At 39.2% G+C, this 16995-nt stretch overlaps 1 protein-coding gene across 1 annotated transcript in view; it reads left to right on the top strand.

The window, feature by feature from the left end:
* The window catches only part of LOC119539426 (ectonucleotide pyrophosphatase/phosphodiesterase family member 3-like), a 105625-nt gene that overhangs the window by 52526 nt on the left and 36104 nt on the right, over positions 1-16995 (top strand). The window contains exons 11-15 of the mRNA XM_037842991.1: positions 1337-1409; positions 5744-5852; positions 9207-9335; positions 9703-9734; positions 13571-13698. Coding sequence (XP_037698919.1) covers positions 1337-1409; positions 5744-5852; positions 9207-9335; positions 9703-9734; positions 13571-13698 — 471 coding nt within the window. The remainder of the gene's footprint in view (positions 1-1336; positions 1410-5743; positions 5853-9206; positions 9336-9702; positions 9735-13570; positions 13699-16995) is intronic.

Genomic DNA, 16995 nt, shown 5'->3' with positions numbered 1-16995 from the left:
CAGAGTGACCTCTCGGCTCCTTTTGGAATCTCTCTGCCACTGAAGCTTATTTCATTTCCTTTCACATCCCCCTTTTGGTCAAGAAGATGTTCTCCGTCCCACGATGCCGGGTCTACATTCCTCCCCGGGAGTCATATTCCACGTTGCCAGGGAGATTCCCTCCCCTGGGTGTCTGATCCCACGTAGAGGGGAGGGCAGTGATTTCACCTTTCAAGTTGGCTTAGCTAGAGAGAGAGGGCCACATCTGAGCAACAAAGAGGCATTCGGGAGGAGGCTCTTAGGCACAACCATAGGGAGGCCTAGCCTCTCCTTTGCAGCAACTGTCTTCCCAAGGGTAAAATCTATGGTAGAGGGCTCATCCCATCAAACCACCAGTTCCCTATGTCTGTGGTCATGTTAGCAACCATCGAGGTGGGGTAGGTGAATACCCCTGCATTCTCCACAGGCTCCTCAGGGGGGCACTACATCTTTTTTTCCTTGTTTTTCTTTTTTTTTTTTTTTAACTTTCCCTTCTTTTTTAAATCAACTGTATGAAAAAGAAGTTAAAAAGAAAACAAACATACAATAAAAGAACATTTCAAAGAGACCATAACAAGGGAGTAAGAAAAAGACAACTAACCTAAGATAACTGCTTAATTTCCAACATGTTCCTACTTTACCCCAAGAAAGTTACCTAATATAGCAACATTAGAATTCCCTTTTAAGGGTCACTTTTCAGGAAAGTTTCCTGGGAGCAGTTGGCCTTTTGTTGTTGAGAACATGGTTGACTGTACTGAACCACAGAGATGAAGCCAGTGTCGGGGAGCAGGGCAAGTGTTAGAGAACCATCATGGATCAGGGCAGAGCCTAGAGAGGATCTGAAACTCGGTCCTGAGGTCTGAGTCCAGGAGCCACAGGGGCCAGAGATCAGAGGAAAAGCCATGGGGACAGGCTGTAGCCAGAGCATCCTGAAAGGGAGGACCCAGAAAAGGTACCTCAGAAACCCGACAATGAAAGAGAAACATGCATGTATATGAATTCCAGAGGGCAGAATATAGAGTTAGTGAGAAATCAACAATCAGGAAATACGAAGGGCTGGGCAAACCCAGAGATCTTAACAGCAAGGACAAGACAGACTTTCACAAGCATCAAGCACATCCGGGAAGGTCTCACTTACTTCCTGTTAGGAGATCCATCCCTCTGCCCTCCTGGAGGCAAGTAGAACCTCCTGGCTTGGAGGAAGAGGAAGAAGAGCAGCCATATGCCAGCAAGTTCTAGATCCACAAAACTCCCAGATCCAACTTGTAGGTTTATTGTAACTTGATAATGACTTCCTCTGTTTCTATTTTACCACCAGACCCGCCTTTTACACCATTTATGTGGAAGAACCTGATTCTGCAGGACATGAAGGTGGACCAGACAGTGCCAATGTAAGTTGTTTTTGTTTTTTTTTTAAAGCAAACATAAAATTAGGTATTTCTAACCCTAATTCACAAAAGAAAATGGAATCTATAATTGTCACTGAATACAAATATATTTGATATGTACAAGAGGAGATCAAAACAGCTAAGTCTAACAGGGGTATCTGTGCCCTGTTAGCTCCATCTTGATTCATCTGGTAAACACTTACTGAGTGCTGAGTGCTCACCTGTGTCACCGTCATCTCACTTAAAGAAAGCACCAAGGGTAGACACTGCACATGCCAATTCAATACCTTAAGGTGACCTTTGTCAAGTCAAGCCATGTGGTATACGCAGCTCCCTCGGACACACAGTTCCACTCAGCAGTTCCTCATAACTGGACTTAACATGCTATTGCTGCAGCAAGAGGTCCCACACCCCCTGCCCATTATCACTGAAGTGGGCTCTCTACATTGGTTTCTTCATTATGTAAACCATTTATGATTATACTACAGAAAGAGAGTCCTAAATTCTGCTCTAAAAAGCAGTCATTCTCTCCCCTAAAATCTGGTAAAGCCCACGTTGTCTTGGACAGAATGTAAAGCTGCACAGGCCCCCAGGAGTGTGGCGTTGCCTTACCCCACAGGAGCTCATTAACCATCGCCCTCCCTTGGAATTCTTTAAGCAAGCATCCTCATTCCAGCAACATGCATCTGCCCTTCATGGAAATGCCCTTCTTCTTCCTCCCCATGAAACCAAAATCATCCCTAATTTAAGCCTTTAGGCTTCTCATGTAGTCCAGCGCCACTCTGGACGGTATCAGGGAATTGAACACTTATTCAGGTTATCCTAAGAGCAGATTGTCACTATCTAGAACAAATACACCATTTGCTCTTTTCTGTTTTCTTTACTATCCATGGTTGCTATGATTAATCATCTGAGAAGGGATCTGACCTGTACACCTGACTGCGTTTCAGCTGCATCTCTCTCTTCTGTTCGTTACCCTGTGTTGGTGTTCAGTATCCTGGTAGCCAGAGCAATAAGGTTTCAGACTTGAAAACTCGTCTGATACCTAACAGTAGAATTGGTGTGATAATTTCTTAATAATTATTATTAATTTCTTGAAGGGTGAAAATGTTTTTGTTTTTTAATATGCCCGCATGTTTTAATATTTAATTCTACAGGTGGTAACATGGGATGAGTGTGATTACCTAAATAGTATCATTGAAGAAATCAGGCCTTAGTGATAGCTCACATTTCCCTCTTTGGTTTAGATTAGCATGAAATTCTTCCTTCCTTCCTTCAACAAATATTTGTCAAATTCCTACTAAATACCAGCACCCTGACAGATGGTAGAGATACATGGTTAATAAGATAGACAGTTTCTGCTTTCATGGAGCTTATTGTCCAACTGGTGGGGTGGTGGTGGGAGATGGGTGGGTGGGAAAGAGACCACAATCATGTGTTTCTGAATAAGTTTAAAGTATAATTTTGATAAGTTCTCCAAAGGAAAATATCAGGGTGCCCTGAGAGTTTTGTGAGGAGGAGCTAACCTGGTTTTGGGCAGTGTGGGAGCTGGAGCTGGTTAGCAAACTTGCTCCAAGTTACAAAAAGGAAACATTTTGCAAAAGACTTGATTGAGGTAGGAGCTGGGCACATTAGAGTAACACATAAATAAACAGATGAACAGTCCAGTGGACAGGTTGATAGACAAGGGGATAACACAATAATGATAATGATAATGATAGCATCTTCCTACATGCTGCTCTGTGTCAGGTACTGTTAAAGGGCTATGCGAGTATTATTTCCCACCAGGAGTACCTGGAGCCTTGTGGACCAGGCAAGAGTTCTCCATCCCAGAGATGGAGGCAGGCACCAAATCATGTCATAAAATGGGAAGCATTGGGGCCCATTAATCAGGGAAGTGACATGATCAAATTTGTGTTTATTTAAAGATCACTTTCGTTGCTGTAAGATGAATCTGTTAGAGGAAACAAGGGAAAGTTAAGAGAGACAGGTTAGTTTTTGCAACAGTCCATGAAAAAGACAATGATGGCTTGGTCTAGGGTAGTGGCAACCATCATGGATGGAAGAAGATACCCTGGAGATTCACTTAGGAGACAGAAGGGGCATGACTTGGTGTCAGGTTGGAGGTATCAAGCACGATTTCCAGGTTTGTGTCATAGGCCATCAGGTAGATGGTGGCTCCATGACACTAATAGTATCACCAGAGGTGGAGATGTATGGGGGGGAGACCATGTAGCCATTGAGGTGTCTGTGACATATAAATGAAGATGCCCTGAAGGCAATAGAATATCAATGTAGAGCTCAAAGGATCTGGTACTTTGACAGCATATAGATGGTGCTTGAAACCATGGAGTGTATGGGCACCCAAAGAATGGCGGTCAGGAAAACATCTGAGAATTGATGATGGACTTAGCGGTAGATGAAGCATGGTCTGAGTTCAAGTTCCCGTTCTGTCCCTTTATTAACTTTGGGACCATCAGCGTATTACTTAACTTCTTTAAATGCCAATTTTCCTGGTCTTTACTACTGGAAGTCCTAATACCACCAACCGTGAATGTTTGTTGTAAGAATTTTATGAGATGATGTACTAAATCTTTTAACAGTGCCTGTCATGAGAAAGTACTTGTTTCTCCTAAAGAACAAAAAAGCAATCATTAGGATAGAACAGTAATAGATGAATTATTTCCCACAATCCGTTGCTGTTACTCTTTCTTATGCAATGAAAAACATTGAAAAGTCTCATCAGCAATATTCACTTAAACCTTAAGTCAGTTCAATAGGCTATATTGATAATAAAATCCAGAAAAATTTTGAAGCATGGAAGAGTATAAAAAATAAAATAAAAAGTGAATACCCATTCCACTATTCTGAAACAACCATGTTTAATAGTACTTTGATACATTTTCTCTTAATTATCTGTGGATTTAGGTTAACTATATAGATAAAAACAAAATCAGGATCATGCAATACGTGTGGTCTTATATACAGTTTGATTTTCACCTTTTCCCGTTTAACATTGTATTGTGAATATTTTCCTAGCCAGTGTTCTTTTAAAAATTAATTCTAATGGCGGTAGACTATGCCTTCTTAAGGATGTGCCATTATTTATTTTTCTTTTTATTTAAATTATAATTAAGCAATATGATGAGTATCCTTATATGTAAAATCTGTTTGTACTCTGTGTACTTAGGAAAAGGGCCATGTTCTAGTTTGCTAATGCTGCCAGAATGTAAAACACCAGAGATGGATTGGCTTTTATAAAAGGGGGTTTATTTAGTTACACAGTTACAGTCTTAAGGCCATAAAGTGTTCAAGGTAACACATCAACAATCGGGTACCTTCACTGGAGGATGGCCAATGGTGTCTGAAAAACCTCTGTTAGCTGGGAAGGCACGTGGCTGGAGTCTGCTCCAAAGTGCTGGGTTCAAAATGGCTTTCTCCCAGGACATTCCTCTCTAGGCTGAAGTTCCTCAAAAATGTCATCTTAGTTGCACTTGGGGTATTTGTACTCTCTCAGCTTCTCAGGAGCAAGAGTCTGCTTTCAACAGCCATCTTCAAACTGTCTCTCATCTGCAGCTCCTGTGCTTTCTTCAGTGTCCCTCTTGGCTGTAGCAGCTTGCTCCTTCTGTCTGATCTTATATAGTGTGCCGGTAATTTAATTCAGACCCACCCTGAATGGGCGGGCCAACACCTCCATGGAAATTATCCAATCAGAGTCATCACCCACGGCTGGGTGGGGTGCATCTCCATGGAAACATTCAAAGAATTACAATCTAATTAACACTGATAGGCCTTCACACACAAGATTACATCAAAGATAATGGCATTTGAGGGGACATAATACATTCAAACTGGCACAGGCCAGAGGTAAAAATATCAGATTATGGGTTATGAACATTTTTAACTCTGTGGTAACAAATTTGTCACATTATCCTCCAAAAAGTGTGTCACGATTTAGGCTCCCAGAGAAGTGTTGGTGGGTCACTCTCCCCCACATCAGGCATTATCATGAAAATCTTTGTAGTTGAATGGTGTTTGATGAGGTTGAAGATTTTTTTTTTTTCATGTATTTATTGGCCAGTAGTCTATCATCCTTTATAGGGAACATGGTTGCATTTTGGCTTATAGGTATGTAGAGAATTGACATTTGGTAGATGTGGTTGTATGAATTACTATTTAATATGTGCATAAGGAATAGGACATCAGAGTTCTGATGCCCTGTTTGCATCCGGTGATTGGAAAGAAGGAAGTGGGTTTCATTTTTACTTGATTAGATAAAGACTTGATTAGTTAAAACTTAATTCATGAAAACCTTCTTAACGCTGATTTTTTCTTAGGTTGTTCAAGCCTTACAATTAGTAGATAATGCTTTTGGGATGCTGATGGAAGGTCTCAAGCAGCGGAACTTACACAATTGTGTCAACCTAATCCTTTTGGCTGACCATGGTATGATTTTTTTACATCATATTTTATCACTTCAGGGTGCATACAAAAATAATAGTAATATTGCAAAATCTGTTCTTTCAGACCTAGAAACCCTTGAATAAGCGAAGAATGAGTTTTGTCTTAGGCTAAGATGAAGAGTGGGTTATAAATTTCTAGTTTATTCTATCATTCCTTTTGAAAATCCAACATCTACTTTAATTTCTGAAAAGTGGAGTTAATCATGCTTAACATTGATGTGGTAGGTTTGTTACTCAATCAGTACAGAATGTGCTTATCCATCCTTCTCAGATGGTGACACTGTCACATAGACTGGCTTCAGTTTACTCTCTTGTCTTCTTTTGCCAGGCCATGTGTGTGTTTTGTTATGTAGATAGATGTGTGTTTAGCTTTTCATCTATAAAGTCCCTGTCACCCATTTTTCTCTACTTGAGGATTCAGTTATCCCGAGTGTTAAAGGAAGTGGGCCTGGTTCCACATCCCCAGCCACTTCACACATGCCTTGTCACAGCTTTAAAATACTCATTCAATAAGCTTCAGTGGCAGAGAGATTCCAAAAATTGCTGAGAGGTCACTCTGGTGGGCACTCTTACACACAATATAGACAACCCTTTTTAGGTTCTAATGAATTGGAGTAGCTAGTAGTAAATACCTGAAACTATCAAACTACAACCCAGAACCCTTGAATCTTGAAGATGATTAAAAATGTAGTTTATGAGGGGTGACAATGTGATTGGGAAAGCCATATTGACCACATTCCCCTTTGTCTAGTTTATGGATGGATGCGTAGAAAAACTGGGGCCGGAAAAAAAAAAGACAAAAAAAAAAGACAAAAAAAAAAAGACACCCAGTGTTCTTTTTTACTTTAATTGTTCTTTTTCACTTCAATTTTTATTCTTATTTTTTGTGTGTATGTGGTAACGAAAATGTTCAAAAATTAATTTTGGTTATGAACACACAACTATATAATGGTACTGTGAACAATTGAATGTACGCTTTGTTTGACTGCATGGTATGTGAATATATCTCAATAAAATTGAATTAAAAAAATACTCATTCAGGTAACAAATATTTCTGAGTGCCTACTGATGCTGAGCTTGCTTCTAGTCACGGAGCATTCAGAGCCACACAAGGCAGACGTGGACCTTGTCTAGGGTCAGAGCATCGTCTCCAGGAAGACATTCAAGCTGAACTCTGGAGGCTGGGAGGGAACCAGGCATGGGTGGGAAGAGGACAACAGGCCAGGCCAACGGAGCAGCACATGCCTGCAGAGCCTCTGTTTACTCTTTATAAAGTAAACACACTCTTCATAAAAATGTACACAACACACTGATGAAAAGTCAATGTTCTCCAATTCTTATCCTCTTAATGCATTGTTTTATGAAAATGAATGCTGCTTCTTTGATTTACAAATGTATCACATCAGAGGGAGGCCGGTGGGCCGCGGGCGGATGGGCAGCGCAGCGCTGAGCCGGGCCCGTGGGCCTGTGTAGAGACCCGGGGACCAGGGCCTCCGGGATCAAGCAGAATCTGGAGACCACATTTGCAGTGTGTGCTGCAGTGGCCCATCTTGGGACAGGTGGAGCTCTTTCAGATCCTGAGGTGCAGAGGCAGTTCCCAGAGGGGGACTGTGACCAGGCCTGTGTCCCAGGAGTTGATGTGGAGAGCAGTGAATTCACATGGGCCCGTTATGGACAGCTTTCTCGTGTGCTGTAAAAGCAGTGAGCTTGGAGGCTTGGAGCCTCCTCCTGTGTAATGAATGCCCAAGTCAGATTTGAAGGACCGGTGTCAGGAACGCTTTGGCCTTGGGGTGTGAATTCTAAGAAATAGAGGCACAATGAAGTTTAAAAAATTCAAGGACTTTGAGCTTGATAATGAAAGATTTTGTTTTTCCAGACTAATGTGAGCAGAAAAGTTGCCCATCAGTGCACATTTTTGTGCACATTTAAAATATTTAAAAGCTGACAGCTTTTAATATGCTTACAAAAAAGTATTTCTACCAGTGCTCTTTTTGTTTTATTTTATTTTATTTTTATTATTGTTATGTTTTTAAATAGTATCTTCCAGAGGGCAGTTGCTTCTTCAGTGAAATCATATTTGCCGTTTTACTGTTGGGACTCTCTATTCATTTGTTCCTCCCATCCCCCAAGCTTTCTTCCTTCTAGAAATACTGATAGCATAAATGTTCAGGTTATATCCAGGATTTTAATGTAGGTAATGAACAAGGTTAAATCTTTTATAGAGTAATAGTATTAAGTCCAAGGAATTATATTACTGCTGCCAGTGAATGCTGATTGTAAGAGATTGTAACCAAGTCATTTGTTTGTTTTGGAAGTATTTGAAATGTGTTAAGAATGTATTGGTGTTTAACATTGACCTTGTAAATATAGTACTCTCATTTTCAACCTCTTTGTTATGAGGTTTAAAGTTAGTAAAAGAAAATCTTGGGATAGGTGATGTTGCATAATACTTTAATTTGGGTACAACTTTGTTTTAAGTAATTTTTTGAAGAAAGGGAAGGGGACAAAAGGATAAAATAACTTTGCTTTGTATTTTTAGTTTTGACTTCAAAGGCCATGAAGATTTAGACTTAAAAGTAGTTCTAGAAGTGGCTTCTCTACTATCCTAACATTTTACTCATGTACTTAATGTCCTTGATAATTTAGATATAAAATTTATGAGATACATGTTTATTTTAGAGTATAATGAATTTCTATATTTTATCATAATTTTATCTTTCAATTACAATATTGACTGTCTATATGAGGTATTATAAAATTAGCATAATTATAGTATTTATTGTTCACCATTATTTTAAGTTTATAAAAAATAAACTGGGGATAAAATATTGATGACTAAAGAAAAAAGTACACCCAGTAGCATTTGAAGCAGCATTGTTAGAAATTTGACCTAGCTTTTATGTTTGAGTGTTGAAAGGCCTTTCTCTAAAGTCCCTTATTCAAAGCTTCATTTTTTCCACTGAGAAAAATAAAATTTTGGTTTTAACTATTAAAAAAAAATCGTGTTTGCTTATGTAGAAATCAGATATTGTTAAGTTTTCATTTACCTCCTACAAGGGTTTCCTTCTTCAAAATCACCTTCATTTATCTTCATTGAACATATGATCTCTTTATAATGTCTGCTTATTCTTCCTCATAGTCTCTGTCCTTCTCCATGGCCACTGTTTTCAAGTCCTATCAGTTAGAGTAAAGTAATAGGATAAATTTAATAGGTTATCTGTGGAATTCGGTTGAGAGCTAAAAAAATATCTGCCACTTGACAGGATCAAAGGTCACCATCATTACCATCTACATTCACTTGGTGGATAATTGTCTTGTTTTCTTTTATTTTATTCAGGAATGGATCAGACTTATTGTGACAAGATGGAATACATGACTGATTATTTTCCACAAATAAACTTCTACATGTATGAAGGGCCTGCACCCCGCATCAGGTCTCGTAATATTCCCCAAGACTTTCATACTTGTAAGTATGAAGACACACACATGCAAATCAAGTAAAACTCAGAATGAATAATGATAGCTCCTTAATTCTGAGAGGACATAAGGAATTATCTGGCCCCCCATTCCTACTTCTCCGGATGACCACACAGAAGCAAATTAGAAATCCCATGTTTAAGTACAATCTATCATCCATGCTAATATCTCATATTGTTAGGTCAAAATATATTCTACTTCATTCTTAAATCCTAAAGTAAATAATCTGTTTAATTTTACCGTATCATAGTTGTTAATGCAAGTATGTGTCAAATCTACTTGAGTTATTCACATTTTTAGTCATTGTCAAGTACCAATTACACCGTGACTTATTTTTTTTCTTTCTTTTGAAACAGTTAATTCTGAAGAAATTGTTAGGAACCTCAGTGTAAGTATACAGTCTCCTAAATACATTTATTTAATTTGAGGGCCTTAATCTGGATTTCCAGAAATCTGTATTCTATTTCTGAATCCAAGACACTTGTAATTTAGGTTTTAAACTCTCCATTAACACTCTTTTATAGGCATATCAATTGCTTTCATTTTAGGTGTTTTCACTTTAGGAATGAAGCCTCTACAGGTAATTAGTTTGGGGTAACTGATTTGATGAGCTGTCTGACTTCACATTCAAAAGGGCTGTAACTAAGGGGCTTTAGGCAGCTTTGCTTGTCACATTTTGGGGTATGACTTTGTTCAGAAAATGGGAAGTCATGGACTGTTACATATCTTTTTGAAAAAATCATCTCTTTCACCCCTAAGTATAATTGCAAAGGCTTTTGTTTGGCTCCCACACCCCAGTTTGTGAATAAATGAGTAGGGAAAATACCAGAAAGCATAAAGTAATGGTTTTCAAAGTGAGGTTTACTACTGCTAGAGAGAACTGAAATGTTCTTGTACTAATTTGAAGATTTATGTATTTAAAGTGTATTCACAATTATATAAATGAAATTCATTTTATGAAATTTTTATATGGAATTCATGAGTTTGTTATTGCTTGGGATGATGCAAAATTTATTTCAATATAAGTAGCATGCAGTTACGGTAAAATCTGTGAGAATGGAATGTGAATAGTTGAAGGTAAGGAAACACTGGGTTTAGGAGAGGTTAGCATAAACTGGGACCCACTGAAAGTTTGAAGCAGGAATGACCTTTGGATCAGAAATCCTTTAAAATCTTTTTTGCTCCTTTTTTCCTCTTACAACTTCTAATGTTCTGATCTTGAGGGAAAACATGTTCAACAATCTTGCCCCGTACTGGTGAAGGTTGTCCATGCAGCGTGTTTGTGCTTTCACTGAAATGGTAAATGGCGGTAACTTAGGTTTCAATATGTGGGTTCTCTAAATCCACATTTCGTTTTCCTTTTCTGCAATCACCTCCTCGTATTCCATGTAGTTGATGTCCAGATAGTGAGGAAGGGTGAATCCCAGTGGTGCAAGGGGACTGGATACTGTCCTAGTTTTACTAGGCCTCTATGATAATATCACAAAGTGGTTTTGGTTTAACCAGAGGAATTTTTTGCCTCTCAGTTGAGCAGTTGGAAGGCTTGCTTCCTCTCGGGGCTGGTAGCTTTCCGTCTGGCCAGTGGTACTTGGGTTCCTTGGCTTCCCAGCCACATGGCCATGACCCCTCTTTCCTCTTCCAGGTTTCTGCTGACCTCTTTCTTCCAGCCCCTCCCCAGGTTTATTTCTCACTATACCTTCTGTTTCTTTCTCTTTATTATGTCTCCAATAATTGGAATTAAGACTCATCTCCTTTCAGTTGGGTAACACCCTAACTTTAAATAACATCCTCGAGAGATCCATTTATGATGGATTCACACCCACAGGATGCAGACCACGACTGAGAGCCTGCCCAGACGGGGAACTCAGTTCATCCCACCACAGATTCCACAGGCTGTGGAAGTCCATTAGGGGGTACACGGATGTGGGCTGGGCCTGGCACTGTACAGCCGTTTCACATAGTAGCCCATATTCCCAGGAAAAAACTTCCTGTGGTGGACAATACTCCCAGTAGTGCGGCTCTGTGGGCCTATATTCAGCTTACATTCGACAAACATAATCCAACATCAACTGGCAACTCTGAAGTTCCACAAAATCATGGCACAAAAGGGTCATCACCATCAACTTTGGTTTTAGATAAAATGGCTAGAATGGTTTCTCAACTCCGATGTCTTCACCCCAACTTCCACATGCAAGGAATAACCCTGTACTTCTTCAGAGGCGACAGGGTGGCCCCGCTGTCCCCTGGTTGACTTGGCTGCACCCCAGCTAGGGCACTGTGGCTAGTAATGGCCTGGGGCCCTCGGGGCCCGACCTGGTCCTCGGCACCCCGAGGGAAGCGGCTCACTCAGCAGCCGCCACCACGTGCCTGCCCGGGAGGGAGCAGAGGTGTCGGCTTAGGAGGAGATGATGGGAAATGAAGAGGGAGAAGGACACGACGCCTGAAAACAAGACACCAAATAAGAAGAGAAAACTGACAGAAATAAACGTGCAATATATGCTTCTTTCTCTTTCATTCTGAAACTTCCCTTGCTCTCCCATTTTGTATATTTCTTTTTAATTTGTGTTTTGTTCCATTTGATGGCTTCTCCTATTTTCTTAAATAAATTGAGCATGAGAGAATAGTTACACAGACATTAATGAGATATTGAAGTTTAAAGGAAATTAAGAAATAGAAAAGTAATTCATTGCCTCTTTTTCTTACCTGTATGTTTATTCTTTTCTCTTCTTGTTCCTCCAAAATGCCATGAGGAAGAAAAACATGTCTCATTTCTTCATTTTTCTTTACATGAATAAGTAATGTGACTTGCATTTTTACACAGCATAAAAATACACCATAATTACATATTTACTGCAGTAATTATTTAAAAATTTTTTTATGTGAAAACAATGAAGTTTTCATAAATATGGAGATTTTACTCATTTTCTAAATCTTTTGACTTGACTTGAAAATTAAGAAAATGTAGGTTTTTAAAAGGTAGATTGAGTTCTTTGGAAGGTATTTTTGGTTCAATTAAACTGATTTTTAAAAATGTTTGCCCATATCTACTAATATATTATATACTTTTCATATGTAATTATATTGAAACATTATAATTGCCACTCTAAATGTAGACTTATTACTTATATTTCTCTGTTTAGAAAGGAGGGGAGATTCATTGTGATTTGATATATGCAGGAATAAAAACTTAAAGCCTTAAAACACCAAATTATAATTTATTTGAGATTTCTGCCTGCAACCTAAATATTTTTGCAACAATAAAAACAATGTAATTAGGGAATGTGACACCATTGGTGACAGATTTAATATTCCTATTTTATTAACTGAGCTTAAATCCCCTTACTTTTTTTTTATATTCATTTTATTGAGATATATTCACATACCATGCAGTCATACAAAACAAAGCGTACATTTGTTCACAGTACCATTACATAGTTGTACATTCATCACCCAAATCAATCCCTGACACCTTCATTACCACACACACAAAAATAACAAGAGTAATAATTAAAGTGAAAAAGAGCAATTAAAGTAAAAAAGAACACTGGGTGCCTTTGTCTGTTTGTTTGTTTCCTTCCCCCATTTTTCTACTCATCCATCCATAAACTAGACAAAGGGGAGTGTGGTCCTTATGGCTTTCCCAATCCCATTGTCCCCCCTCATAAGCTACATTTTTATACAATTGTCTTCAAGATTCATGGGTTCTGGGTTGTAGTTTGATAGTTTCAGGTATCCACCACCGGCTACCCCAATTCATTAGAACCTAAAAAGGGTTGTCTATATTGTGTGTAAGAGTGCCCACCAGAGTGACCTCTCGGCTCCTTTTGGAATCTCTCTGCTACTGAAGCTTATTTCATTTCCTTTCATTTCCCCCTTTTGGTCAAGAAGATGTTCTCCATCCCACAATGCTGGGTCTACATTCCTCCCCGGGAGTCATATTCCACGTTGCCAGGGAGATTCCCTCCCCTGGGTGTCTGATCCCACGTAGAGGGGAGGGCAGTGGTTTCACCTTTCAAGTTGGCTTAGCTAGAGAGAGACGGCCACATCTGAGCAACAAAGAGGTATTCGGGAGGAGGCTCTTAGGCACAATTATAGGGAGACCTAGCCTCTCCTTTGCAGCAAATCCCCTTACTTTTAAAAAAGTAGTTAAATAGTTTTAGAAAAGGAAAATTTGAAGCAGTGTGCCCATTTTATGTTTCATGAAGACATAATGCCATTTTTCAGTGCCGAAAACCCGATCAGCATTTCAAACCCTACTTGACTCCTGATTTGCCCAAACGACTACACTATGCCAACAATGTCAGAATCGACAAAGTTCATCTCCTGGTGGAGCAACAGTGGCTGGCAGTGAGGTTGGTGTCTATTTACTTACATTATTTTAGCAACCATCTTTCCTCATAAGTGCATTTAACCTTATGCCACCATTATGATCATAGAATTTTTCCAGAGCATTGACATTTTCTTGACCTTTTTACATACAACCACGCTATTTTCTGTATTTGAACTTAGTGTTATGGGCTCGATGATCTTGGTATCCAAATCTGACAATATGAGAAAGAGGAGGAGGCAGAGACTGTTTTCGTCTCCCACCTGGCCTGTAGGCAGCAGACAGGATGAAGAGGATCTCAGCTTTCTTGCAGGCTGGTAGCAAGCAGTTGAGGAGTTGGCTCCAGATAATTGTCATCTCTGTGATTTATTTTTTAAAAAAGAGCACTTTGTGACTGTAAGGCCAACCAAATTGTTTTATCCTTTATTTCTTTTTTTCTGATTGTAATTTCATGTTGATCATTGAGCATTTGCAAAATATAAATGTGTGTAGAGAAAATAAAAGCCTTTTTGAATCACTGCATCCCTGAATACCTAATTAACGCCCCTGGCCAGCACCCTTGTGCTGCCTGCTCACTATGTGTGTGCCGCTCCCTGTTCCAGTCTCTCGGGCTGGAGGCCCAACTCCTGCCCTCAGGGAGCCTGTGCTCTGGTGGAGACGAACAGTGAGCCACTGACAAATAGATGCACACTTTCTGGTAGTTACACTAATGTCTCCCACTTTTGTGCTTTGTTACAGTACTGTTTCTCATACGTAGATACATAAACGGAGTCATGATCATATTGAGTCTATTTTCTGGCCTATCTTTTTTTGTGTGCTACGTAATACCAAGAGGTTGGCCAAACCCGTGGCCCACACATGATCACAGGACAGAGTTGTGGCTGAAGGATATGGCTTGGAAAGAGGAGAGGAAAGAAGAGCAGGGAGCTGGGCTCCAATACCAGTGTTGCAGTAGAAGGAGCAAGGGCTGCGTTACGGGATGACTGGTAAACCCAAGCAGAAAGAAACTAGGTTAGATAATTTGCAGTTTCACACATGACCACTAGATGGCACTGGCCTCTCTAGTTGGGATTGGAGCTTCACAGTATGTGGTGTACATTTGTGGGCTGTACTGCAACTCAGGACAACAGTCTCTAAAAAGCTCTTTCCCTAAACTATGCAAACATAATTAAGCTTTACTGATACTAATATACAAGATTATTGGTCACTATGTATGCAATGTATAAATAACTGTATGTCCCAATGGGGGTATGCTTTCCAAATATGCACTTTTAGGTAGATGAGACCAAAGTAGTTAGGTGCAGACTGAGAAAACACCTGACATCTGACAACAGGACCTGTAGGTTAGAGAACCATGGAATGAGCGTCCAGCAGCCAGAATCCTCTGGAATCAAGTATTAATATCCAATCTCAAATTACAAACTTTGTATGTTTTTGAATGGTCAGCAGTGGCTAACAGTTCAAAGCCCCTGGCTCCTCTCTAGCTACTTGTGAGACCTCAGACAAGGCTGATGTCTCAGGGCTTCATTTACTTCACGTGTACCACAAGCCTAGCCTGGTTTTATTATTCTCTTGCTATTAATGTACAAAGTAAATTAACTTATATCAAAGGAAATTTTACATATAGCCATAACAAGAACAACAGCATTATATAACCTGATTTAATCCTGATTTAATCCCCAACTCTTAAAAAATGAATCCCAGTATCCCTAGTTTTTTTTTTTTTTTAATCATTACAGTTTATGTATTTTAGATCCTGTAGGAAGTAAATAGTGGAGTTATAAATCAACAATACAGTAGTATTGGTCTTTATATTTACCATGTGATCTTTACTGGAAATCTTTATTTCTTCATGTGGTTTCAGTCAATTGTTTAGTGTCCCTTCCTTTCAGCCTGCTTAGGACTGATCTACTGGTGATGAAGTCCCTCAGCTTTTGATTATCCGAGAATGTTTTTGTCTCCCCCTCATTTTTATCCTTTAGGTGTTTGTGAATTCTCCAAGTCTCTGATGGTTATTGACTTCTATTTGTATTCCACTGTGGTCAGAGAATGTGCTTTGAACAAATTCATTTTTTTTATTTTTTATTTTATTGAGGCTTGTTTTTATGTCCCTGCATACAGTCCATTCTGGAGAAAGATCCGTGATCACTAGTGAAGAACGTGTGTCCCAGTGACCTGGGATGTAATATTCTATATATGTCTGTTAAAAGTCTCTATATCTCTCTCTCCTTTCTTTGTTTCTCTGTCGGTAGGGCTCTCTTTAGTATCTGAAGTAGGGCAGGTCTTTTGTTAGCAAAATCTCTCAGCATTTGTTTGTCTGTGAAAAATTTAAGCTCTCCCTCAAATTTGAAGGAGAGTTTTGCTGGATAAAGTATTCTTGGTTGGAAATTTTTCTCTCTCAGAATTTTAAATATGTCATGCCACTGCCTTCTCGCCTCCGTGGTGGCCTCTGAGTAGTCACTACTTAGTCTTATATTGTTTCCTTTGTATGTGGTGAATTGCTTTTCTCTTGCTGCTTTCAGAACTTGCTCCTTCTCTTCAGTATTTGACAGTTTGATCAGAATATGTCTTGGAGTGGGTTTATTTTGAATTTACTCTATTTGGAGTTCGCTGGGCATTTATGCTTTGTGTATTTATATTGTGTAGAAGGTTTGGGAAGTTTTCCGCAACAATTTCTTTGAATATTCTTTCTAGACCTTTACCCTTCTCTTCCCCTTCTGGGTCACCAATGAGTCTTAAATTTGGATGTTTTATTTTATCTATCATATCCCTGAGATCCATTTCAATTTTTTCAATTTTTTTTCCCATTCTTTCTTTTGTTCTTTCATTTTCTGTTCTGTGTTCCTCGAGGAGGCTGAGTTGTTGTTCAACTTCCTCTAATCTTGTATTATGAGTATCCAGAGTCTTTTTAATTTGGCCTACAATTTCTTTAATTTCCATAAGATCTTCTATTTTTTTATTTACTCTTGCAATATCTTCTTTATGCTTTTCTAGGGTCTTCTTTATGTCTTTTATATTCTGTGTCATGCTCTTCTTCAAGTCTTTTATATCCCGTGCCATGCTCTTGTTGCCTGTCTGTAGTTCTTTGATTAATTCTGCCAGGAACTGTGTGTCTTCGGATCTTTTGATTTGAGTGTTTGGGTTTGGGTTCTCCATGTCATCTGGTTTTATCATATGCTTTAAGATTTTCTGTTGTTTTTGGACTCTTGGCATTTACTTTACTTTATCTTTAATTTGTTAGAATTGCAGCTTGGTGGCATACACTTTCTCTAACTAACCAGCAGATGGCGTCCGTGAGTCACTTATTCCCCTCAAGTCAGTT

This window comes from Choloepus didactylus, chromosome 7, assembly GCF_015220235.1.
Source record: "Choloepus didactylus isolate mChoDid1 chromosome 7, mChoDid1.pri, whole genome shotgun sequence".
NCBI lineage: Eukaryota > Metazoa > Chordata > Mammalia > Pilosa > Megalonychidae > Choloepus > Choloepus didactylus.
Note: the sequence above shows the minus strand (reverse complement) of the source record. Positions and strands in the feature narration are given on the sequence as shown.